Source organism: Idiotropiscis lumnitzeri, chromosome 9 (assembly GCF_059441095.1).
Source record: "Idiotropiscis lumnitzeri isolate Australia: NSW breed Sydney's pygmy pipehorse chromosome 9, RoL_Ilum_1.0, whole genome shotgun sequence".
Lineage (NCBI taxonomy): Eukaryota > Metazoa > Chordata > Actinopteri > Syngnathiformes > Syngnathidae > Idiotropiscis > Idiotropiscis lumnitzeri.
Window position 1 is genome coordinate 11446668 of NC_142399.1, and position 26051 is coordinate 11472718.

General features: G+C 41.8%; 2 protein-coding genes across 9 annotated transcripts in view; one reads left to right on the forward strand and one right to left on the reverse strand.

The window, feature by feature from the left end:
* Nucleotides 1-1099: 1099 nt before the first annotated feature.
* On the reverse strand, nucleotides 1100-8509 carry rtkn2 (rhotekin 2). The gene is made up of 12 exons (XM_088304696.1): nucleotides 8337-8509; nucleotides 7291-7482; nucleotides 7057-7123; nucleotides 6899-6952; nucleotides 6690-6807; nucleotides 6120-6320; nucleotides 5704-5798; nucleotides 4941-5047; nucleotides 4274-4405; nucleotides 3653-3821; nucleotides 3080-3187; nucleotides 1100-2971 (listed from the first exon to the last, which is right to left on the reverse strand). The coding sequence occupies exons 1-12, from the start codon at nucleotides 8481-8483 to the stop codon at nucleotides 2391-2393; spliced, it is 1971 nt and encodes a 656-aa protein (XP_088160822.1). The 5' UTR covers nucleotides 8484-8509; the 3' UTR covers nucleotides 1100-2390.
* A 1541-nt stretch (nucleotides 8510-10050) lies between these two features.
* The window catches only part of cep170aa (centrosomal protein 170Aa), a 30116-nt gene continuing 14115 nt past the window's right edge, over nucleotides 10051-26051 (forward strand). For 6 of the 8 annotated variants that reach the window (XM_088304733.1, XM_088304737.1, XM_088304735.1 and 3 more), the window contains exons 1-9: nucleotides 10051-10138; nucleotides 17491-17628; nucleotides 19508-19597; nucleotides 21303-21381; nucleotides 21512-21570; nucleotides 21646-21862; nucleotides 23644-23766; nucleotides 25345-25491; nucleotides 25596-25901. In XM_088304733.1, coding sequence (XP_088160859.1) covers nucleotides 17524-17628; nucleotides 19508-19597; nucleotides 21303-21381; nucleotides 21512-21570; nucleotides 21646-21862; nucleotides 23644-23766; nucleotides 25345-25491; nucleotides 25596-25901 — 1126 coding nt within the window. In that variant the 5' untranslated portion in view covers nucleotides 10051-10138; nucleotides 17491-17523. Of the gene's footprint in view, nucleotides 10139-17490; nucleotides 17629-19507; nucleotides 19598-21302; nucleotides 21382-21511; nucleotides 21571-21645; nucleotides 21863-23643; nucleotides 23767-24000; nucleotides 24256-25344; nucleotides 25492-25595; nucleotides 25902-26051 lie in introns of those variants that run through there. The other 2 variants (XM_088304734.1, XM_088304739.1) reach the window with 2 other exon arrangements.

Consider the following 26051-nt stretch of genomic DNA (forward strand, 5'->3'; position numbering starts at 1 on the left):
AGGCCAAAAGAGTTAACAGGACAAAAAATTAAATCCAAGTGCAACCTAGGATGGAGGGGCTTTTCTGTGTTTTCAAAGTTTTTGTATTTAAGCATGACCTGAATTCTTTTTGCTGATTCATCTGGGCAACATTCCAGTGATTTGACATTTAAAAAAAACCAATTGTTCATTTTCACCACAGTCCATGCAGAACCCGAATGACATAACTCATCCAGAAATAAAACTAGAATTAGCTATCATCTCTTGTTTGGCGAAAATAAATAAAAAAACAAGATAAATGTCCAACTAGAAAAACCACACACACAAAATCAGTACATAAAAGTTCGCCTGAGCTCATGATTGTTCTTTTACAAGTCAAATGTTGCTTCAAACTAGTTGAATTTATTGCGTCCATAAAATGAAAATAATCCCATCGCACACAAATGTTTGGCGACCGCAGATGAACTCTTATTTGTGTGGCCGATCCGTTATGTGCAACACAACGGGGACTTTGAAATTGCACTCACGCTCCTCCCAAGCTCAACCCGATTGGCAATCTGTTTTCGCTCCTTTCAAGGCTTTCACCAAATCCTCTCATTGTGCGCATGCACGCACACTCAAGGTTATTCATTATATTAGCACACAAAAGTTTCATTTAGGGTTTGACCGGGATTTCAAGTATTTTTGTCTGCTTGGATAAAATACCACTTCACTTCACAAATTTATTTGCAATACAAAAAACCGGTTCCCATCCCATCCTATTATATTGATTATATTATATTTGATTATGCGTCTTGACTTTGGCTGTAATTTTCCTCTCTGCCACCAGATGGCAGCAGACTAACATTAAATTTGGAAGTAAAAGAGTGAAAACTAAGTATTTGTTTTTTTTATACTATGTTTTGTTTTATAGCCCAGCCTCCTTTTATCTGAAGCTTATAGAAAGTCAAATCCTGTTTAATCTTGCTTTCAATACCTTTGGAAAAAGATTCGATCATTCATTGCCTTAAGCATAATTATTGGTATATATTTAGATTCCGTTTGGAACAAATGGAATTTGTTTTCTGTAAATATTTTGTATCCATTTACTTCTCTTAAAATCATTTGGGATTCTCTGAAAAATTACTTTTTCAAAAATGTTTTTTCCTCAAATTTCTATTTTATTCTCTGATGTCAGAATTCTTTCTAAAGAAATCCAAATGCTTCTGAAAAAAAAAAAACTGAAGTCTACTTTATCCTTAAAAATAATTGGTAATTTCTTCCATCTTGCTGAAAAGCATGACCACACTCACCTTTTTATCTAAAAAGAAAAAAAAATCCCATCATTTGGGAATTTTAAACACCCCTCCTGCTAGTAATTGCATGCTCAACATTACATCTGCTTGGGTAAAAGAAATTCACTAGTGTATGAAACTACAGGTAACTTTTTGAAATGCATACGTATTGTAAAAAGAGGTTCAATTGCAACTGCTTGTATGCTATGTTCAGTGTTGTATCTGCTTGGTAAGTTAATTTGCCTACAAAACTGTACAGGCGAGGTTTTGGTTAATATAAAAAAAGCCAAGTCAAAACAAATAAAATATTCAGTGTGAGCTTAACATTAAGGATGCAGTAGATACAAGTACAGGTATAGTTAGTCTTTCTCCAATAGTGTACGCAGTGATACGTCGTCATTCAGGGCATGGCTAACCAATGGCAGTCATGCAGGCACATTCATTGAAAAAAGATCAATCTCAAAACAAAAACATTTGAAAATTGGTGTTACAGGTGCATGTAACAATGAGATGACAACTGTTTATATTATCATAAAAATGATAAAGGAGGTACAATCCAGAACCACCCGCAATATGTGAAAATTTAAAGACCCCAATTACGTTTTACTACTCCTGCATGCTTTAAAATCATTTAAACATATTAAAACACTTTTTCATACACACTATGAAAGTATTTGTATCAAAAAAATCAAATGTATGGAAAATACTGTACATACTGTAGTGTCTTGTGCCTTTAAGAGGCACAGAAGATGTGCATTTTCTACACAGTCAATTTGAAATGTGGGGGGGGTCAATTATTTTCCATGAAAACGCTTCTTGGCAATTTATCCCTGCTTATTCAATTAACTTTTAGGGGGTTAAAACAATATACTTTTCAATGCAAATTGCCCGTCAATTCTACATCAATTTTCGCTATTCACGTTAGCCGGGCGCCATCCTCCTGTGAGTCGCGGGAGTACACTGCATTTCGAGTTGTCTCCCTTTTCAAATTGAAATGTGTCTTGAGCCGAAAAGTTTGCGCACCCTTGCTAAGACATCTTATAGTCGTGGCATTTTTGTGCGAAGTGCGTCTCATCTAATTCACAGGAGAAAATAAATATCATCCCTCTCAACAGGCTCATCTGTATTTGTTACATTTCAACGCTCCATGTTGGCTTTGAAGTTTATCCTCTCTCGGACCGACTTCCTCAGATTGCTCCTGGCCACGGGAACGTCGACAACTTGTCTGTCAAGCTGGGTGAAGCCGAGCGGCGCGTTCTTACGGCCCGCCGCCGGATCTCCGGCGCCTCCATATTTGTTGTTGTGCTGCAGCTGCTGGATGATGGCGGAGAATTTGGCATCCAGGGATGGCCTTCCCGTTTTGGATTTTGCCCGCAAAGTGTTTTCCTTCTGTGGGTGCGAGAGAGGAGGAGAACGTGGAGGTCTGTCAGGGCGAGGAGCATGAGAAGGAGGAGGCGGAGCACGCCGTTTCTTGCCGCTGTTGGGCGTGGAGCTGGAGCCGGGCTTGGGGCTGGAACATGGGGTGGAGGTTTGACTTTGGGACAGAACTTTATTCGTCGTCTTCTGCATTACTAACGAGCGCGAGCCGTCAAAGAGTGTGGACCAATTAGGAGGCTCCCTGGCCTCCTGGTGACCTATCAGAAAGTGGCCGTCTGTCTCCTGGATCTTGCTGTAGATGATGTCGGTGATGCTCTCAAACTTCCCCGGAGAATTGATGCCTGCAAGGACCACATGCGGTCAAGCCTTGACATACAAAACAGATCTCACATCATCTTTCATTTATCTTTCTATAAATAAACAAAATCAATTAAAGACACGGCACTCACTGAGGTCGTCGTAAACGGAGTCCGCTTGCTTGGTGAGGAAGAGTGATGGTTTCCGTGGCGACGTCACCTCGATTTTCATGAGCTGCTCGCAGCAGTGCAGCCACTGATCTGCGTAGAACAACAACTCAACATTTTGACGACATGAACAACATCGATAGCGGTATTTCGCGATTGTTTTTCCTTTCGTTTCGTCAGATCAAAAATAGAATCATGATTTAGTTCAGCGAAACGAGTTAGTATGAGGAAAATCAAGTATGACATATTTCCATATTTATTTTTTTTTTCACCTCATGACAAAGGAAGAAAGGGTCGTTTAGTGAAGAACAGTTTGTGGAAATGCTGCTGCGTGGCAAAAACTGGAGCAACTTGACACAGATCGTCTTCCATTTCCAACAGTGAACAGGAACTAAGGATTCCTTTTTTTTTCTAAAGAGTGCTTGATTGAATCCAAGTGAGTTTTTAATATGTTCCAAGTGTATGGGAGTGGAAAAAAAAAACGAATTTCCACTTACTCAGCCTATCGCGGACCGTATCCCCACCGTAATAATTGTGAATCACTGTGAACAGACTCACTTTGATCAAAGAGGTGCTGGTGCAGCGCTTCCTGCCACTCGTCCAGTTGCTCCCTGGTGTCTGCTGTGAAGATTTCGGTCTGGGTTCCCTCTGGCGAAGGATTGATGATGGACAGACTCCGAAACGTCTTTCCTCCCGACTTCTTTTCCATCACTTGGATGCGTGTTTCCTGCAGGAGCCATACACCAACGAGGAGCAAAGAGCAGAAAAGGAAATGTTGAGTTTATTCTAAGCTACTTGACTTTGTTGAGGAACCACAAACATGGCTCTTTCAGAACGCAATCTGTTCCATCTGGTTTTTGGAAGGTTTTATGATATCCAGATTTTGAAATTCCTTTCATGAGCTGAATAAAAGTTGGCATGGCGTCAAGAGTTAATGTTCTCGCTCTGATCAAAGGAAAGAGTAAAAACTCTCCAACGCGATGTATTGAAAGCACATTGTGGGCGGCAAATGTTCAATACCAAGAGAAACGGGTCAGAGTCTTTCAAACACTGCAGATTAACGTCCGCTTCTTATTCATCTCTATTAAATCACCTTTAGTAGCAATGTCATTTAATCAACAAGCTCAAGCAAGCGTGAAATGAGAAGAAGCGTGTCCAATGTGAAGCTGAGCGACCCACCTTGTTGACTGGCAGGCGCAGCGCCGGCTGCACTTTGGCGTCGATTTCCTCCGGGCCAAAGTAGCACGACAAGATGGCGGCACTCAGGACGCAGTAGAGGCCGCAATGGCGCTCCAGGCCCTCCACACTTTGCTGGCGAGACACCACGCACCAAGTCAACAGTACAACGAGCACTAATGCGGGAGTTCAATATTCTAAACAGTTAAATAATTGAAAAAAAAAAAAAAAAAAGCAGTCTGCAGCGCAGTTTTGTGATATCAGTTTCAAATCAAAGTATTATTCGTGTGATCGACTTTTTTTATAGTGCAAAATCTTGTATCCCACAGCACTTTTTAATTTTGAAAGAACATTCAATTCTTGGAATGCTCGACAATTTGCATGTCAAATCGCGACTATGCGGGGATTCTAGTCTAGTTTTCGAAATAGTCAAATTATTTTCAATCAGAATATTAATCTTATTCAGTATTTTATTAATGAAGCATTGTGCTGCTTCGGAATGTTTTCTTTAAAGTTTTTTCAATGAAAATAGTCTTATATAATATGGAACGCATTAAAACATTTCAAAATAATTGAAAAAAAATGCTCTGGTTTTACAGTAATGCTTTTGCACACGATTCCGATGTGCAGGCTGAACTTTGAACAGGCCTGGCTAAGAAGAACAAATTACCTTCCTTTTGAGGTGTCCGGCCATCACGCTTTGTGTCATACACGCAGGCTGGGCCACCAAGCGGCAACACAGGTTGCCATAAAGTGGAAGCCAGGAAGACCAATCAGCTGACAGGGAGGAAAGCAGGCAAAAGTATTGAGCTTATTTTGACCTTTAACCTGTGTTGTCTGAAAGGTGTATGCATGATTGGGAGCTACTGGAAGTAGGGCTGGGGGGGCGCCACAATAAATTGTCGACACAAAAATGTATGCTTCAAAAGTACAATACTTTGTAAAGCGTATTTGCGATCTCTGGAATTACGTTCAGCCACTTTCGTGTTTACAACATGGATATTTTACCCAAGTAATTGATGGACGAAAAAAAAAAAAAAAAGATTTTATCGTGACTGCTCGAAGTGGAAGGGCAACTGAATTTTCCCACAGGAGTTCATCTATAGTTCGATTCTGGCACCGGCCTTCCTGCGTGGAGTTTGCATGTTCTCCCCGTGCCTGCGTGGGTTTTCTGCGGGTACTCCGGTTTCGTCCCACATTCCGAAAACATGCATGGCAGGTTGATAGGACACTCTAAATTGCCCCTAGGTATAAGTGTGAGCGCGGGTGGTTGTTCGTCTACGTGTGCCTTGCGATTGGCTGGCAACCAGTTCAGGGTGTCCCCCGCCTACTGCCCGTGGACGGCTGGGATGGTCTGCGGCACACCCGCTCGCGAGGAGAAGCGGAACAGATAATGGATGGAGATCTATGTATGACATATTCAGATTTCTTACAATTTTGTAGGACAACCAGTGAGTGGGACTGGAAGCCGCCTTCGGTATCAGGCAGCTTCAGGGTAGAGTAGGCCAGCAGATTGTACTTGGCTCCCCTGGAACAACAAATGCAGAATGAAAAGCTTAAACGTAGTCTGAATAATGCAGTGCTGATCTATGGCCACTTCGGTATACAGTCACAGTGCACCACAGACTTTAAAAAGTTCATAAAACCATCCTCCCGTTTTTTTTTTTTTTTCAAAAAAAAACAACAAACAAACATGGAAGCTATATTTCAACAGTCGCTTGCTGTCATTTGTTTAAAAATGCATTAATCAGGAAAAACCACGTATTGTTCAACCAGCGGCTAGGTGGATTGCACAAATTCACCCACAACAAAGAAAACACAAAGGGTTGTACTGTCATGCAATACGTACGGCGGCAACGGGTTGTACTGGAAGAAGTTGTCAAGGTCTGGACTATCTAGCAGAGGGCACAGCTTCTTGCCGGCGGTCTTCCCCAAGGAATTCCGCAGCTTCTTTGCCAGCTTCCGCGGTGTGTTGACCATGGTGAGCTCATCCTGCACGGCGCAGCTCCAAAGCTCGACCCGCAGCGTAAACCCGGGAACTGCGTCTTTACTGCCATGGGGGACAATGGACGTTGGTATGCAAATAGCTGTGTTTGATTTCTACACATTTGGAACCATTTGGAAACTTTACATTGAATAAATAATATGGATGAGATAAAGTGGATAAAATTAATGTAGAGAAAATAGGGGTAGTGAATAAAATGACAAACAGAAGTAACTTAAAATTAACTCTAAAGTGCACTGGAAGCCAGTGAAGAGAAGCCAAGAGTAGTTTTAGAATTCTAGAAAATTAAGAGGTCCTTTATTAGTCCCACAATGGGGAAATTAGAATAACAAAAAAAAAAAGTTCCAATTAAACTATATATACTAAAGTGAAACGTCTAGTACATGGCGGCCTCAGCATGCAGCAAGTACTTACAAGATGGTGACTTCTTCAAAGCAGATGTCCGTAATGGATCGGTCCACCACGGCCATCTTGGTGTCAAAAACTTGCCAGCCCATCTGCAATACGCAGAAGATGGCCACCCGCCGCGAGCCTACAGCCAATCAAGTGTAAGTACAAAAGGTTAATTAAAAAAAAAGTTAATTACGGAAGTAGGAATGATAATCAAATAAGGACAAACTCACTTCCTCTATTGTTGAAGTGATCTTGATCCTTCCACATTAGTGGAATACGAAGTCCTGCAAGAGAGTGAACCATCGATTTATGAAATAACCCAGAACTTTAGTGGCTTGTTTTTCAGTTCTGAGTTACAAAAAAAAAAAAAAATGGCAAGTGAACTCACCAGACAGAGCGATTGTTCCTCTACATGGCACACGGGCCTCAGAATCTCTGCAAAAATCACAGTTTGAATGAATTTATATCCCAACTTCGACCATTGAAAGTTTGAAAATGAAAAAGTCCAAGCAAATCTTGAACACCAATAATGACCTTTAATACCTCGCATTCCTAAATGTAATATTTGACATGATTTTGTAGTGTGGAGGATGTCAGTATGATGCAGCTGTTACCTGCTGACTTCTGCTGTCAGATTGTGCCCCCCCTTCATCTCCTGCATGTGAGCGATGTATGCCTTGATCCTGGCGTTGCAGGTCAGCAGGTTCTTGGAGGCGTTGAGGATCTGTTCTCTCTTACTGCAAGCCTGCAGCAGCTTGTAGGCGCCCTCCCGCATCCGCACCTCAAAGTCCAGCTTCTCTTGAATGTTGGTGTTCTTGCAGGAGAAGGATTTACACATTTAAGTGGGAAAAGAACACTGTTCAGCGCCTCTTTAGATGTTGTTTGTGTAGATTAGAACACCATACTGAGAGTTGTTTCCAATGTGCTCTTCAGTCTTGCCAAGCCAGATAAGGTTGCCAAAATATTAGGGGAAAAAAAGTTCTCATTGCAATTTGTACAGCGTGCATAACGGGAAAAAATACTTTGACGTGCAAAGTACGTTGTTACATTTTACCATATTCTTGAATTTCTTCCATTTGTTACGATATTATTTTGTAGCACGGGCTAAAAAAAATAAATAAACCTACGTCAAAGTCTTAGTCATGTCGTAAAAGTTATTCACAGCTTGATTTTAAATTCAAATCAAAGATGCACTGTGGCTCAGAGCTCAAACGGCTTCCGCAAAATGGACCGAATCTCCTGCTTGTCCTTTTTCATTTTTCGCATTGGAAAAAAAATAAATCAAATTATTCGCTAGTGTTAACCAACACAAGCTACTGATATTGTTCTGTCATTCAGTGTAATGTTAAAAGCGTTATTACAGTGGTATTCGCTCGAGGACAACGATGACTGCATAAACAGAGCTGATTTCAAATGGTCGTACAACAATGGTGGTGGCGTTCTGACGGTAGCCCACTTTGAAGTTTAACGAACAAACAAAACTGAATTCATCATTGACTTATTTGAGCTCAACAACCGTTTATGTCGTAGCAATGTTGTTAACGATCTGTTGGCAGACGATCGTTTAGTTTCGTGCTTTGGATCCAATCGGGCGTCACTCAAAGTGTCAATTTGGCTCCGAGCAAACAGCAGGAAATGGACAATACTGTTTTCTTTTCTTTTTTTTACCTCTGTTTGCAGGAATAATGTGCTCCCTCGTATTTTCTTCCTTTTAATCTCCATGGCCACCGCGGAGCTACCCGACATGACGAGACTGGAGTTTGGGTTTCGTTTGGAATTTTGAACGTCCCGCTGATCCTCCATGTTTTTTTTCATTCGCTGCTCGGATCGCACAAGCACATTCCAGATCCAACTTCAAAATAGACGAGGGGCGCTCGATTTGTTTCTATTGTCAACCGGACCAGCAATAATACTCAAACGAAAGTGTCAAACAAAAGTGTGTATATTTAGCATAGAACTATGATGACATGTGAATTTTAAGTAGCAATAGTTAACGGTAAATATTTTCAAATGTTTATATTCACGTATTGGATTTGTTGATTGTAATATAGGTACAATCGTCCTGACAAGCATCATCAATAAATACAGACACGGATGTGCAAGTAAGTCGAGAATGCTTTTGAAAACCAATATGATGTAAAACAAAACATCCAAAACAGGTGTTGAATGAAATACATTGAATGCAAACAAACCACTCCGCCCTCGAGTCGGCACGTGCACGTCAACACAACGAGTGTGACTACCTCGACAATAGGCTAACGTCATTACGTCACCGTCAGGCAAATCGGACGTGATTTGAGTTTCACTTTTTTTCTACCTAACTTTATTCATAGATAGATATTATACAAGAACAACAGCTAGGGGAAAACAAAGTTGAGAAACCAAGAAAACGACCCTACGAAAATAGTAAAAGTACACAAATACAGTCAGGCTCCAGCCTTGTGAGGAGAAGAGGTACAGATAATGGATGGATGAATGGATAAAACAGTCTTCTGTCCTTTCACATTTGTGTATTCCTCAATAGTTTTAATATATTGTTTGGCTTCATTGATTAACATACAAAATTAGGTCTTTGATTAATATATCATTTAGCTAACAATATAATAAGATTGATAATGTAAAATGTTTGTTTATTCACAGATGGGTAGTCACTGAAGCCAAACAAACAAAAGAGTTTAACTTGAATTGTCGCTCTTCCGAAATATAATACAAAACAGCTGCTCCAATTTGTGAAAAATCACTTCGTATTATAAACATGTCATATTCAACATCGCTTATCCCGTACGGGGTCGCAGGAGGGTGGTAGGAGCTTACCCCAACTGACTTCGACTACACTGACTGAACTGATCGCATGGCAGACACACTCCGTCAGTGAGCGGGAACGGATCCCACTCTGCTCGCACGCGAGGCAGGCAGTGAACTACGACGCCATCAGTGACCCCGTATGACAACCGTATTGTTATTTTTAGTGATTGGTAGATAACTACTGATACATTTTATTTCACACTTTTGTTATATTTTGATGAATTTAAAAAGCGGTGTGGCTTCCCATTTAGAGACGCGGTATTAAGGGCATTTGAGACATGACAAATGCGAGCAGGAAACCCGCCCATTCGGTTGGGGCTGACGGAACTTCTGGTCGAGTTGGAAGCATCCTTGCCACGGCTGGAAGTGTCAACGCAGGCGTTTGCTGAAGACCGTGGAAAAGCTATGTAAAGTCCAACGCAACAAGAAACTACAAAATCTATCTTTTCACAATAAAAGAAAACACTCGCGAATAAAGTAAGACACGCAGGGATTCCTTTCTGATACTTGTCCAGTTGGATGATTTTATTTTGAAAAGCCAAAGCCGGAATGTGTGGAAATGTGTTGACATCTGCAGAAATGCCCTATCTGGCGGCAGCGGGCTCGCGGCTGAGGAGGAACAGCAGGAGAGGAGGCCGGAGGCAGACGTGACTGCGGCAGCAACGGTAGGGCAGGGCTCCACTCTCGTGCACAAACATACATAGCGGGACAGCAAGCCACATCGCAAACCAATACGTCTTGCTTTTATCCATTACATAAAGAAAGGGCGTCGGAGGTGGAAAGCCGGGAAAGGAGTCGAGCATTGAAACGCACGTGAAGTTGACCATAGCGAAAATCAGGAGAGGAGGACAAGGAAAGTCGCCTCGCTGATGCTCATCCACGAACGGCAAATTCATTAGCACTGCTTCCGATAAGTTAGGCGTTTTTAAGCAATCATACACGTCGTCAAAAATAAAACAGACCAAAAGCTGACTTTTATCTTTATCTTTCTGAGGGGGAAAAGCAAGCAAACAATGGGTTAGCTAAAAATGGAGCCCCGTGCGATGGCCCACCCCAGCCGTTCTGTTTGTTTCTTGTGTCGATGACGAAACCAAAAGAAAGCATCGCTTCTCACAACTCTCCACATATGTACACAATACACCGCCCATCATTCGCACTTCTCTGAATTACCGGTTAAAGTCTTTTCAAGCCACTCGTGAATGCACCGCAAATAATAGTCGCTCATATCGCCCATGCTTTGTATGATTAAATGTTTACACACGATAGCATACTAATTACCCCTTAAGTACCTTATTATAAACGGGAAGATGCTTTCTGATTTTATATATATATATTATATTATATATATATATATATTATGTATTATATATCACCTCACCTTACGTTTGTATAAGGGTCTTTGTTTTTATGGAGCAGCTGTAGCTGGCCTGCATGCGCCCACTCCTCTTTGTGCTCAAATTTGCTATCACAATATGCACTGAAGAGCTGCAATCTTTCAGTTGAGGAATTGTGATATGATGACAAGCGTTGGCATTGTAACCGTCAAGCATAATGAAAGTGGAAGTGAACACGCCTAACACACACACATATATATTAATTTAGGGTAAATGTTTACATCTAAATGCTGTGATTTTTTTTTTTACTCCCCAATGTGCTACAAATCCGTGTCCTGATCCGATATTTGTATCGGCTTGCAGTCCGATATCAGCTAGAAAAGCAGAATCGGATTTTATCGGACTATACCTCCGATATTAGCATTCATAGAGCAGTCCATTCCTTAATGTGCTCCTTGTCTTGTATCCAACAGCCTCGAGAGCGAGCGTGCATTACACACGTGATCAAAACAACTACTCTTGTTAAGGAGCTAGAGAAGACAGTGTGGGAATCACAATATTTAAAAAATATTGAAGTTTACGGTTGAAAAAAAAACATGCACTGCTCTTATTCACTTGAATGAGATTTGTAGAGCAAGCTCGCCTCGGTGGTCAGCTGTTACGACCGTTGCGGGTCCACCGTGCTTTTTCCTTTTTAAGACAAAACAAGACAACTTACATGTGTTTTAGTTTGTGTTCTAATTTCCTGCTAATTTATATTACACCATAAGGAAAGCGTTTTGTTACAGCTCCAGCTGCTGTGAACTGTATTTACACCTTCACTGTTGAATATTAGTCAGCCCACTGAGTTTTTATTGGATGTAGGTCTTGGGCTCTGGCTGGGCCACCATGAATGTAAGTTTTCTTCATGCAGCTGTTGTTCTTTTGTCAATTCTCTGTGCCGAAAGATGAGATGAGATTGTTCTTCTCAAAAAATACAATTGGGTCCAAATTAGACCTTTTTTAACTAAATTGATTGAAATACACAGTTGCAGCAGATGAAAAACTTGCAAAATAAGTGTGGTTATGGTGCCTCTGTTGTGCTGCGCAGATCCGCCAGAATTACCCTAAAAATGGGGAACTGTGTAGAAATTTACTCTAGTATGATGAAACCATGTTCTGCGCATCCAGAAGCAAAATGCAAAAGAACAAATCCTTTTGATGCATTTCTCCCATACTGGACCGAAATGTTTTTGTACAGCTTTATGTTGCACGCCACTGACTCCTCCTCCTCAGCTGCAAGATGGTTTGGGCATGTAGCCATAGAATGTTGAGATAATACCATCCAGTCCAGCTTTCTGCCCTCTTTCTCCCTCCCTTTACCATTTTGTTCTCTCTTCCTTTCCTCCTGCAAATGTGGCCTGTGGTATGCAGGGTGGCGCTGACAAAAACTGTATCACTTTCACAGTTATTGCATCTTTCATGTGGAATTCTGATCACAGACCAGTGGAGGGGATGGCTCCAAAGCCCACTAGCAGCTTCAGATCATGTGTATGCATTGGTTTATAAAAATATGTGAGTTCCAGAAAAACAAAATAGTTGAGGACTTTGTTGTTGTGGTCTGCCCACAGCCATTGTGTGTCAAGGGAAGTTTAGGAAGTGACTTATGTTTTCTTCTGTGATGATGTCATGTTTGGTTTTGAGTGTCACTTTACAGTGGAACTCCAAAGTCGAGGGCAATATGACCCGTAAAGCTGGTCTACCTCAGTTATTTTTTATTTAAAAAAATTCCACAACTGAAGTGAATTCAATTAAAATTCAGAACTGTTGGCATCATAAAAAACTTTAACAAGACAGGCAATGTTTTAAGTCACGTAACTGACAAACAAGTCTAAAATACAAAAAAATAGTTTGCAAAAGACTACTAGAACATTTGAACTTTATTTTGGGTTAATCAGAAGCACTTTAAATGACGATAGCTTGTCTGCTGACTCATTTCACATGGTGTCACTGTCTTGTGAAAAACGTGGATATTTCTTTTTTCATTTTTACGTCAATGGGGTTCCCTCGTGACAGACATCCCAATTAACGTGAAAATTAAAAATAAAAAAAGATCAAATTGCACACGTGTTTTTCACTTGACAGCAACGATGAGTTCGTTTGAACGTGCATTAATTGTGCATGCTTGTGCAACTGCGTTATCTGTTTGTTTTTACTTTCAATTGTGGTTCACCCCCAAATTGAGTTGTACGTGTCACATTATTGGTGGAGAAAGTTTTGGACTGATCAATCTTGGTCTCTCTTTTTTTTAATATATCACAAAAACCTGGCATGTGAGCAGGAGTCTTTGCCATCACTGGAACACTTAAAAAAACAATCGAAAAGATGCTTACTGAGCTAAAGTCTCTCACACGATGTTTTGTTTGACTTTTTATCTTTCAACCAAAATGTCAGCTCGGCTGCTGGAGGTTTCCACTGTATATGCTAATGTGATCTGGCTTGAAGTAGAACCGATGTCGTCGATAAGTTTCTCTTGAACTAAAAATAGTGACAGAGTCTCACACTGCTGCCTGTGTTGAGAAATGTAAAGCGTTTCTGCGATGTGTTTTGATAAACTGGAAAGTAGGCAGTGTCAAATATTTGGAGCTGGTTATGGAACATCATAGGCGTTCATCCACTTCTTTTTCCTGCATTTAAATCTATGAAGAAAAAAAAAAAAGACAAATTACCCTCACATCTGTCTCAGAGTGTGACGCACTCCCGGCCTACTTAATTCTATTAAGATAAGAAAATGCAGAGATTCTCCCCACTTTTTTTTTTCTGGAGTGTTCACATGCTCTGAAAGCAAAGCGTCCGCATCAGGGCATGTGTCCCATTCATTGTCTTAGTTGATTGTCTGAATGCTGATATGAGCTTTGAGATATTTTCACTGGTATTGTTCAAGAAATGTCAGATGGCACCAGTCTTGCTCAGTCAGTGCGTAATATTTAGCAGCTTTCTGGGCGACTTATTTTTTTTTGTTTCCAGCCCAAACATTGGGCCACGCCTCAAAGGAGGCGGGTGTCATATTTTACTGAAACTGTGTATGTGGCGGGGTTTGTGTTTGTATGTATGTATTTATGTACTCAATTTGGAAGCAGAATAAAAACAAATATATACTATTACTGCTGTTTGTAATGTTGAATTCAACCCTGGCTTGCTTTTGTGCTGTAGACAACTGCGCCCTTCTATACAAGATGAGTTTGGCGAGTGTGACCACATTGAGAGTTGTCATTTTCTCCTCAAACCGCTCCCACTCCAACTCTCTCTTACTTCATCTAGTCCCTGTGTGTTATTGGCCATTTGTGTGGATCAAGTGATCATGATGCTGAGCCAAAGAGCCACATGTTGCGTCACCCGAGCACGCAGAGCAGAAGTCATGCATTGTATTGGAAACCTATAACGTTATTGTAGTAGAGAAACGCCCGTGTGACCTCATTTCCTCCGCTCGTTTGTGTCTGCGACTGGCCGTTTAAGAGGACACATATTTCTACATAAGCAACACGAATATGCTGCGCCTGTCAGTTAGTTAGTCCTCAAATCATAAGAACTGTACTCAATTTGAAAGCAGAATAATAACTCTCTTATTGAATGCACGTTCCGCCATTTTTATCCGGGTTGACTTGAATAGCTTGCCGTTCATTTAAAAATTCAAAAAGCTGGACAAAGATGAGTGCCCCCCCCCCTTTACAGGAAGCGCTCTTCTTACTTCCTGACTCTGCAGCTCCCCCACACAACGAATTCAGTCATCTTGGAATAATCCCACCCTTTCACTCCCCAGTGTGTGTGTGCACGTGTGAGTGTGTGTTCCGGGGTCTATGACTTGGGGAATTCCATCTGAAAGCTTGAGATGGCCATTACTCTTCATTTGCACTAGCATGACTTTTGCTGACACAGTTGCACAAAATGGAGGTGAGGCGCTACTGTACAAGGACCACTTTATTAGGTGCACCTGCAGAATCTGAAGTGAGGTGCTCATGCTCGGTTTTTCTTTTCTTCCTTTTTTTTCAATGCACATTAACCAGTGGTTAAAATGTGAGACCCAACACAAGTGTGTTTGTATTGTGTGGGGGTACTCAAGATGGGCTACACCAAGCTAAATGTTAGCTCCATACTATTCTCCTTGCGGTGTTTATTGTGGTGAATGCTGTGTGGGACACATACAGTGAATCCCATTTATCAGCATAAGGTATCCTACCTTATCTTTCAGACTCGCCCACAAGAGGAGAACGTCCACATATACACCATCTGAAATATATTACTTGTATTTTGCACAGGATGACGAATATATGCCTGCTCTCAGTATTCTTGTATTATAGTCTACTGCTGCATTGTTAGTTTTCAAATATCAACTGCGTAGAGCGTGGCTATACAATACAGCAAGTCATTAGCCCTTCTATGGCATTTTGTATCGTCTTTTGGCTATAAACTAGCAGAGATTCTGCTGAATGGTTGTTTCCAGAGCTGGGTACTTGACCCTTTTTGGTCAGTCAGTCCCCCGCCCTCCGGCCGCTATCTCGGTACGGTTCCGGCCTTATTAAAAAAAAATTCGGCCCCCCGACCCCGTGGTAAATTAATTCACATTGCATTTACATTCATTTAATCATTGTCTATACATTTAATACAGTTTTTATGGTGGAAGTTTTCACACAGAAGATACTTTTTTTTTTCTTTGAGTTTCCAGTTGTTCCAAAGGGAGTTTTCGTTCATGAGTCAAAGAGGTTGCACCAACATTTTCTTGTGTGGTCATCACTTCTAATGTGTTCCTTACTCCTTACCTAGCAAAAACAAGTCAAACACAAACTCTTGCAGTAGATTACAGCTACGTCAGAAAAAGCTTAAAAATGTACATCCTGGAACGTATTGCTTGCCTCGATTCCCTCATGTTGCAACTGTTGTGAGGCTGCAGTTGATTAAAATTTTCAGCCAAGGGATTATTGAGTTGGGATACCGAGTACTTATGAGGTCAAGTGAACACGGGCTTAGCTCAGTAATCGTTAACTCCCTTTTTGACGTGCCTTTCTTGGCACCTTTTATGCACACGGCTGTTATTTCAGTGCCTGCTTTAAATGGAAATAAATGATCAGGAGCAACATTTAACCCTGGACCAAACTGAAAGTGCAACCCGTGCTCTTGTCTGGCTTCAGTCGCACGACATTGTTTCACCGTCATCATGTGACAAGGCGGTGGAAAGTTCAATCACGAAAATGTCCTTTAATGCGCTGTTATTTGCAGCCAGTCAAGACGACTCCAATTCCGCTCATTGTACACGTTTTCTTTTTAGCCACAGCGAAAAAATAGTTATTTTCAGTAGCTTCTTCCGCAGCTAACTTGCCAGTCAGCGTGTTTTTGTTTGACCTCCTTTCCAGCTCATGTGAAGGGGATCGGGGGGGGGTGGGTGGTAGTGAGGGGGAGTAACTGTCCTGCTGGGAGGGGTGGCCAACATTCCTACATCACTTCCTCCGTCCACATCTGGCAGTGATCAGAGCGAGAAAAGGACAAAAAAATTGAGCATCTGTCTGTCATACATGCTAGCTTGAAGTCAGTAGCTCAGCCAGGCATCGTATTGCAGCGCTGCTCATTCTCATTCCACCTACTGGCCAAGTGGAGATGGCGATGAGAACATGTTTTGATTTGGGGCAGCATGGCTCAGTGAGAAAGTGGTCGTCTCCCAACCCGGTGGTTGTGGGTTCGATCCCCAGCCTTTGTCATTACGTCAAAGTGTCCTTGAATAAGATGCTGTACCTTCTGATGCGGCGTTATCAGAATCAGAAAAAGCATTGGAAGGGAGAGCCGTGAGCCGCTGCGTCTATTCGCGCAGCCATCTTGGCAAAAAAAACTAATCAGTAGGGGAATGAAAAATCAGTGTGAAGCGCTTTCTGAATAAGTGCAAAATCGCTATACAAGTGAAAGACAATTTACTGATTTGATCTGATACGCCAGATCCTTCCTGCAAATGATGCCTTTATATTCATATCCTTGACATTTTCAGTTGTTATAACAGTACTCGAAATCTAAATGTGGGCTACAAATCATTGCCTTCTTCTTTTGCTCACCTGCCTATGAAAATCTAGGATGGACCTTGAGTCTACGCCCAGCAGGATGCGTTGTGCTTGTCTACTAGCAGGCATTTGTGTGATGTGTTTATTTTTGTGTTTGTAGCTGGGAGAGCTGCTGCTACTATTTTGATCTTATTTAGCTGTTCTGCGAGTACTGTAAGCAACTTCAATAACCACAATATAGAAAAAATTGTGGTCTTAGTGCCATTAGCCTCCTGATACATATCTGTACTTGTAAAAAAAAAAAAAAAAGCTCAGATACCACATTACTTTAAGGGCACAGATGACAGCACATTTAGGTGACTCCAAATTGTGGCGTGCAAAATGGATGATGAAACCCACTCAGGTAGGAACGGGCGTGGACCATGGTGGACAAGTACAGAGTTTTGTGAGTCCCGTCTGCCACTGCGTTCAGCTACAACCGAACCAGCCACTCTGTTCTATAAACCGATTTATTCATTAGTTTTTTTAGGACGAGATGAAGTGCCTTTTTTATTATTATAGATGAAGTTTTAAAAGGGGCAATTGTCTCTGTATAACATGATGGACTTGATCATACATTATGGGCTTATCTTGTCTCCGTATATGTTGTCCCCCTCTTTGTAGGTGTGCAGCACAAGCAGCTGCAGTGGTGCAGACATGAGCGTCACCTCGTGGTTCCTGGTGAGCAGCGGGGGGACTCGCCACCGACTCCCCCGAGAGATGATCTTTGTCGGGCGGGACGACTGCGAGCTCATGCTACAGGTGAGGACAATGCGCACGCTACCTTGTTTAAAAGTACAAGGGCGTAAGATTCAGCTTAGGTTTCTCCCACGCAGGCAAGCATTTTGTGCACTCCAGTCAAGTGGTGTGCTTGCTCCACCTGCATTTGCAAAACGTGTTTACACGCATGCTGAGTCAGTGTCCATGAAGCCGTAAGTGAGGCTTTCGTGCCTGCGAGCTTGTGAATACTTGTGGTCATTTGCACTATTAATAGAAAGTGGGGCAGATATTTGGATTCAAATTTATTTCTGTTGTGCCAGGCTGCAGCACTTGCTGCCATCATGATGTTATACTTCACGTTTACGACCACACGGTGCGTGTCTGGTGGAAATTTGACCTTTTTCGTCATTTATCACTGTCTTCACATTGACAAACGATAAACAAGCCGCATTTTGTGTGTTGAAAAAAAAATTGTTGTTTACTGCATGTACAGCACGATTTTGTACTGTGAATGCACATAAAGGTACAGAAACAGATTGTCAAAACAGTGCCTTTTAAATATGGCAACAACTTTGCTAATTAAAACAGAATAGATCCAAGTGGGAAAAAAAAGAGATTTATTTAGCGTATATTCTGAACCATGGAGCGGCCCTACAGGCAAAAACAAAGTCCATAGAAAAGCAGCACTGTTGTATTAGCCGCACGGTTCCAAATTTAGGAAAAAAGTAGCGTCTTATAGTCCGAAAGTTTGTGTAATCATGCACAAGCCAGTGAAAACAGAAAAAAAAAAAGAGCCTGCCGTGTTTCTTTTCCCTGCAGGCCCGAATATTGTCACAGTCTGTTTCTGCCACAGTCTCCCTCCTTTTCTGATGCAATGTCATGTAAATAAAATGTCTCAATGTCTATTGACCTGTATTCCCTGCTACTTTGTGCCAGTTTATATTTCTGGGACATGTCATTAATTAGAATAAATATAATAGCATTTTTATTGTTTGAGTTACTTTTGCTCCATGTACAGCACTTTGCATCCAGCGGTGGTTGTCTTGAAGTGCTTTATAAATACAGTTCAGTTGAGAATGAATTTGGCTGGAGTTTCTTGCAGTTGTTCATGTGACCCCTCCAAGGAGTCAAGTGCAAAATCTACTGATTGTCATGCATCAAATAAGCCATAAAAGAAAACTATCATTAAGAATGTAGGTCTTTATAAGTGGAGACGAGAACATGCAGTGTACATCTGTACGTGTTACTGAGCAAACTGCCATGTGGGCCAACAAAAGTCGGCTCCATCCAAGCGTGAGGTCAAACAAGCTGCTCGATCCATCTCGATCCCTTTTCATCCAGCCTAATCTTGCTAAGGTAATCTGTATTAAGGACGGCTCGCTAAAAGTGCTTCTCAAGGCCTTCTGTTGGAATAATTGTGAGCGGTTTGGAGATTGTAACTGAGCACATCTCTGTCCGTTTCTCCTCACGAGCTCAAGAATTGGACTCTTGTCTGTTGAACATTCAAGGTTGATTGAACCCGACACATTCGCTCTTGTACTTTTCAGCGCTTATCGAGACGTTTCTATCTCAAAAGGAGAACAGATGAGGAAAATAAAAGGAATGAGTCTTATAGGCTGCCGGGAATTCCTTACATTATACGAGTGAGGCAAAGCAAAACTCAAGATGACATTGACACCAGAAAACATTTCGCCATCTGACCCTGACATGCTCTGTGGAATAACAATAGCATTCTTCATAATTTTCTCCAGAATTTATCTTGACAGGAACGCACACACAGCCTTCAAATGGTTCGTTTGAAATGATTTCCATTCTTCAGTCATGCTGAGTCACGATGAACAATTTACACTCAATGACCTGAAACCGATTTTCAACGATCATCTGTAAACTTCATGCGCCACCTTTTATTTGTCCTTGACAGTCGCGTAGTGTGGATAAACAGCACGCCGTCATCAACTACGAGCCCAGCTCAGACGAACACAAGGTCAAGGACCTGGGAAGCCTGAATGGGGTGAGTGTTTCAACGAAAACATGCAAAGGATTTAGGAATACAAATAAAGACCGAGATGGGAAGATGACAATGGGGGGAAATGGGGATTCATCCGGAAAGGTTAACTTGTTTTCTCACTAACCAATAGAAGCCATGAACTGTCTTGACCTAATCAATCAGGCGTGAGGTTGATTTTGAATGTTCGTGGTACAAATGTTCACAATCTATTAGGCAAACTAAAGGGTCAGCCACCATTGCTACACAGAGACGCCCTTGGGACATGCTATGTTATTGATTGACGGTGTGCGAGTGTTTCGCACACACTTTGCAGGGGATAAGGGCTGAGAGACGACCTGTGAATTGTGAAAATCCTATATCCCCTCAAGCAGGTTTACAATTGCCTATAGATGCCACAGGATGGCGACAAAGCGCTACTTTTCTATTAGACAGGGCTATACATTTACACCCTTAACTTCATCATAGTTCCTTCCTTCATTCCATATAATGTTTGCATAAACATGCACAGTGGATATAAAAAGTCTACACACCCCAATTCAAAAGCCCGGTTTTTGTTCCACCCTCATTTCATCTGACCGCTATACATTTTCCTTCGTGTTGGAGAGAATTTGTTATGGTCAAACAAAACAAAGGTTGAACTTTTTAGCCGTAATTCCGAAATGTCTGTTTTGGTGCAAACGTGACACTGCTCTTAACCAAAACAACACCGGATGTACAGTGAAGCATGGTGCCGGCAGCATCATGCTTAGGAGGGGCTGTTTTTCTTCAGTTGAAACAGGGGCCTGAGATAAGGTGCAAGCAGTTATGAACAGCTGTCAGTGTGAGGACAAAACCTTCTGGCTTCTCCTCAAAAGTAAAAAAAATAATTAAAAAAATAAATAAAATGTCTCCTACAGCAGCTGATCATTATTTGTGGTGAGTTCGAGGCACTATGAATGGTGACAGGAGTGTGCCGACTTCATTTATTTAATGTGAATGTTCGAATGTGATTGGTTCATTCTGAAAACAGCCACGTCCCAGTTAAAACAAGGTGTGAACACATTTCAAGCCCCCTTTTGCAGTTATTTTTACTCCCCCTCAAAGATTCAATCTTTACTTCAAGTGAGTTGGATACACATCACTTTGATGGTTGAAAAAGTTCCGGTCCTGGTAATTCTTTTACATCACCAAAACCTAGCATTTGTACAGGGGTGTGTAGACTTCTTATGTTATGTTTACTGAAGACTTTAAGATTGTGTCCATACGTCAAATGTTGCAGTATTCACCTGTATGAAAAAACAGGATTTTCTGACATGAAGTGAGCTTACAGTTGCTATGTGGTGTTGAGTCACATGCAGTGATTCGGACGCAAACGCAGCAAGTCGCCCACATCCTTTGCAGATCTTCGACAGGAAGTCCGAGTCAGAGACGCTTCCTGCTTTGTCACCCACTATTCACTTGTTTGAATGGACTGAAGGGAATTTAGCGGCTGCTGACTCAGGAGATTTGTAGTCTGTTCGGGTCATTTTCTTTCTGCTGTGCTTCATTTACTACCATGCGGAGCACGTTGACTTTGGTCTACCCACATTTAAAAAAAAAAAAAAAAAAAAAAGATTCAGAAATGTCACCTTTCCCTTTGGTTTGGACAGAATGGTCTAAATAAAGTAGACGGACAGGATGAAAAATAATGGATAATCCACCTCTGATTTGCGAGTTCTTCTCCCCACAGACCTTTGTAAACGATGTCCGCATTCAAGAGCAGATGTACATCACTCTCAAGTTGGAGGATAAACTGAGATTTGGATATGATATCCTTCACACATGTCCACACATCCACCCATGTGTTCATCATTTCACTACCACTGGCGTTCCTCAAGGAAATGTTACATGCATCTGGTGCAACTGTTACTTGTTTGTTTCCTTACCTGGCTCTCGTACATACCAACTGGTTCACGGTGGAGAGAGGCGAGCTCACTGTGCCCGAGGAGGCGCTCAAGGTCAGCCCACAGTACAGCTCCACCTCAATCAAAGAGTCGTACCAGTCTTCACATTGATCCATCTTCTCTTTGCAGCATGAAAAATTCACCAGTGGCCTCCAGCTGAGCAAGAAGTCGACCAAAGGTGAAACTACTACGAGCAAGTCTCCCAATAAGACCCCATCAAAGGCGCAAAAGTCTCCCAGTGGCGGCACCCCCAGGCCCGGCCAAACAACAACAGATGGGGTCTCTCCCTCTGAAGAGGCCCCACCTAAACCTTCCGACGCTCTCAAAGCAGAAGAAAGGATTGGAGGTGAGAACAAGAGAGAAACATAAAGGGCAAACCTCCTCTCTTTTTCACAAAATTAAAAATCAGGATTTATATTATGACAAATTTAATACTTTATGTGGATCTGCACCAAAACGGACTTGCCTTGCTAGAGCATTTTATTTTCTTTCTTTGTTATGATGAAATTATGCTGACAAAAAAAGAAAGCAAAACCAAAGCATACGCCCTGCTTTTATGGTTAATATCAACATGACTTGTGTAATAACACTTTTTTTATTACTTCGCGAAAAAAATGGATTTGTTGGGCATATTCTTTTTCGGGATGGTGAAAACAACCCTCAGATTGCACTTTTTAACACGCAGTTGCATATTTTGTATGATTAGTGTACTGTCTAGGTTTTTATGGTTTTTAAGAAAATGCACACTTGATGGGGTTTATCTCAGTGGGGGTGTACGTGGTCACCGATGGAAGGGGCTTTACATCCTTTCCCAACATGCACTTACGTCATTTCATCATGAGTAATTTAGTTCCTAATCATAGGCGTCACTCACCAGCAGGGGTCCTGTTTAAACTCCAGATGTTCAAATGAGGCTACAATGGAGCTTGAGTTATGATTTGAGATTAGGCCCTCGAGTGCCGTCATACTACAAACCCATATGGCAGCATTGCTTTTTATTCACGCATGTTTGCCATCACAGACGTGCGCATGCGGTATGTAATGGCGAATAGTGCGAAAGTACATCTTCAGTTTGACGTCTGAAATGAGAGCCTCCTGTGGTTCTATATAGACGTACTGTGGTATTACTGTAATGAAGGCCTCACACAGATTTTACTGCTTGCGCTAGACAAATTCTTTTTTTAGGACGGACCTCCACACATACATGGCACGCAATTTGGTAGGCCACATCCGTAATTAGCCTGCTATATTGTGATTAAGACACTTGGGTGGAAAAAAAAGTTGAAAGACGAGGATTTATTTTCAAGAATAATGTATTAATCGTGGGATTTTGGGTGCTTGTTTTCGTTCACGTTATTGTATGCTGTCCTGTGTAAGAGAAAAGGTTATTGCAAATGGATGCTTGGCAAGAGCCTTTTTTCAACGGCGACTACATTGCATTATCATCACAAATGTAACACATCCCTGAAGGTATTTTTATTGATTTATTTTTTTTAGACGACAAAAGGCATGCTTTTTTAAAATATAGAAAATATTTCCCACAATAAAATGGCTGATCATTAGAACAGAGTTGTATTTTAGAAATTCAATTGTTAAAATATGACTTTCTTCTCTTGTTAAATTGTAACTGCATTATATTATATAAAATAGGACTTCATACTTGTAAAACTGACTTTTTGTCCCAACAAGATACCTTTTTGTTCTCCTCAAGATTACAATTTAAAAAGACCATTACTAATATCACCACTTTCTATTTCTAAAATAAAAAACTCATAGCATTACCACTGTCTTTTTCTTTTCTCAATAGGCAGTTATTTAAATTCCTATGGTATTTAAGGGTAGACATGATAGGTATGTGTTAATTGGCGTTAATTATAAGGGAGGCTTTGGAAAAAAAAAAGCCTCCCCCTCAGGGCTCTCTGGAACAAAAAAAAATTTATACCTCTGTAAAAGGTCTGAAAATTGATGATTTGAATGCCGACACAGCAGACAGGAACTACTACACACACAAAAAAAGAAACATGGTGTTGTGCCACCATGAATATTTTATGGGTGGCACAAAAAACAAACTTGTTGCACATTCCAAAGTACGTCCATTAAAATGTGTGCCCATGCTGTGTCCAACAGTAGATGTTGCAGCGCTGCCTCGTGGGACCCCCCTGTACGGACAGCCGGCATGGTGGGGCTACGGGGACGCGGATGACGAGAACTCCTTCAAGCAGGAAAACAAAACCTCAGGCAAAAAGCATGGTAGGATATGTCTATTCTCACGTTTCACATCTCACAGATGATTTTACCTCACAATCATTAAAATGACACACAAACGGTCTGACACAATGCCCAATTATATCTACAGGCAGTTTCTTGTGTGCATACAAATTGGCTTTTTTACAGGCCTAGCGCTATATGTGTGGCTGGCCGTCTGACTTCGACGTCATGTTCAAGGATGTTGCTTCGGAAGGGTAACAGGATTAAGGACTGCACCAATGGTATAAGAGCTTAGCGATATCAAATCAGTTTGGCCAGACTGGTTTAGCGGATAAGGTTACCCTAAAGCGGCTTCAAATCTCTCGTCACATCTGGATGGATACTACGCCAGCATCATCAGCTGCCGGTTTGGTTTTATTGCCAGTCAGGCCGATTCCACATGGATTGTATTTTTTAACAATTTTTGATGTTTGTATTGGGGTTTTATTAAAGCCGGTATCCGACTAGCGCAGACGAATGCTGTAGAAGTAGGTGAGTGTGGCAGCGTGTTACTGTATTGACGAAAAAACATCTTTATGCGAAGTTTGTTTGAAAATTGTAGGAACTTGCTTAGTCTGTCTGCTTCAATAGACTTAAGTAATGTTTGAGGCCGAGTGAAGTGAAGATGAGGAGACAGATTGAGGGCAGATTCTCATTGTGAATTTTGTTGATTTTGTGCACATCCCTTTCTCTTCCCTCTGTGAATAGACGAGGTTGACTGAGCTCTAATACCAAGTCTATTATTGTTTTTGTGATGCTTTTAAAGCCTGGCTGGGGCTTTTTTAGGACGATTCCACTGAAGGATTTATAGGATTACTTATGCAAATTATTTATTGGATAGTGTCATGCTAATGAAATGTTCCAAATCACCAAAGCCAGTTCATCCCACTTCCACAAACGGTTAAACTAGAAAGGGAAATATTTCTGTTGTTCCTATTTGGTTGTTACATGTCACTAGTTGCACTCATCCCCAAAGAGGCTTACTCTGCCAAAATGCCGCCTACAGAGCAGTTCCAAACTTTCAGCACGCCATGACCATGCGTCACATTCGCCTGAAATACATGCCTCACGATTTATAAACCAGTTTGCTTCTTAAAATCACACAGCTGTATGTTGCCACAACTGCTCCTCAGAATAATAAAGATGATTGAAAGTAGAAGGGCCACTGGGACCGAACACCATAACTTCTGTCCTCTTTTCATTGAAATTTAAGAAAAGTGACATCACAGCTTTGATTTCCTCAAGACAGGTCAAAATTGGTCTTGAGGGGAGAATGCCTCTTTTGCTCAGCGGGACATAGATCTGACTGTCAGCCGCATTGCAATGGAAGGAAATACCACGCTTTAGTAGGGTGGACCCTAGGGGCAGCAAGTACAACGAAAATAGCAAGGGCCTCAAAACAGAACCATGTGGAACACCATACGACAGAGGGGCAGAGCGAGACTCAGCGCAACCTTGGTGAACACAAAAGGTCCTGCCAGCCAAATAGAATCTGAACCACAAAAGATGAACCATACCTTATTTCTAGTATTGTCAACTATTGAAATTGCGCAATTTTTTCTTTCTTTTTTAAATCCACAGAGGACAAAGAGGTTCGTCATGGAGAGGATGGGCACAACCCAGGTTACATGGAGATCCCTACCAAGGAAAATCATCACGTGGCCACCAACGGCATCCATGAGATACCAACCAAGGACACGGAGGGGACTGGCTCTCACAGCAGTGCAGGTGAATACATACACAAGTGGAAGGCATATAAATGCAAAATGATTATTTACCGCTGTTTATCCACATGGTGTCTATATTCAAACTCTAACAAAACCCACATACAGCTCAAGGCCACGCCTCCTTCACGATAGAGTTCGACAACACTTCCCCAGGGAGGGTCACCATCAAAGACCACGTCTCAAAGTTCATGCCCAGCCAGCACAGGTCCCGCGCCAGGAGGAGCGGCACGGGCAGCGGAGGGGCGGGGGGCAGGGACCTGAGCACATTGCAGGCGGCCATGATGGCGTCGGAGAGCAAGGTGGCCGATTGGCTGGCTCAGAACGACCCCACGTTGATCTGCGGCGAGTCCACGGAGGACGACAGCAAAAGCAACAAGAGTGACGTGCCGGTGCACCTCAAAAGGCTAAAAGGTGAGGAATTGCACCAATCGGGCAGAAACACACGCAGAAACACGCCTGCTTCTCGTTTGTGTTCGTGCAGAGTGCTCAGTTAATTAAATGGAGGCTAATTTATGCTGATGTATTGGGGGGAGGAGGTCGCCTGACAGACAGGCGGCTGAT

Excerpts from the sequence above, each read along its gene's own strand:
- rtkn2 (XM_088304696.1), bottom strand. The coding sequence starts at position 8,483 with ATGAAAAAAAACATGGAGGATCAGCGGGACGTTCAAAATTCCAAACGA. Across the intron at positions 6,953-7,056 it reads AGGAACAATCGCTCTGTCTG|GACTTCGTATTCCACTAATG; the intron begins GTGAGTTCACTT and ends ACTCTCTTGCAG. Across the intron at positions 5,799-6,119 it reads CAGTACAACCCGTTGCCGCC|GGGAGCCAAGTACAATCTGC; the intron begins GTACGTATTGCA and ends TTGTTGTTCCAG.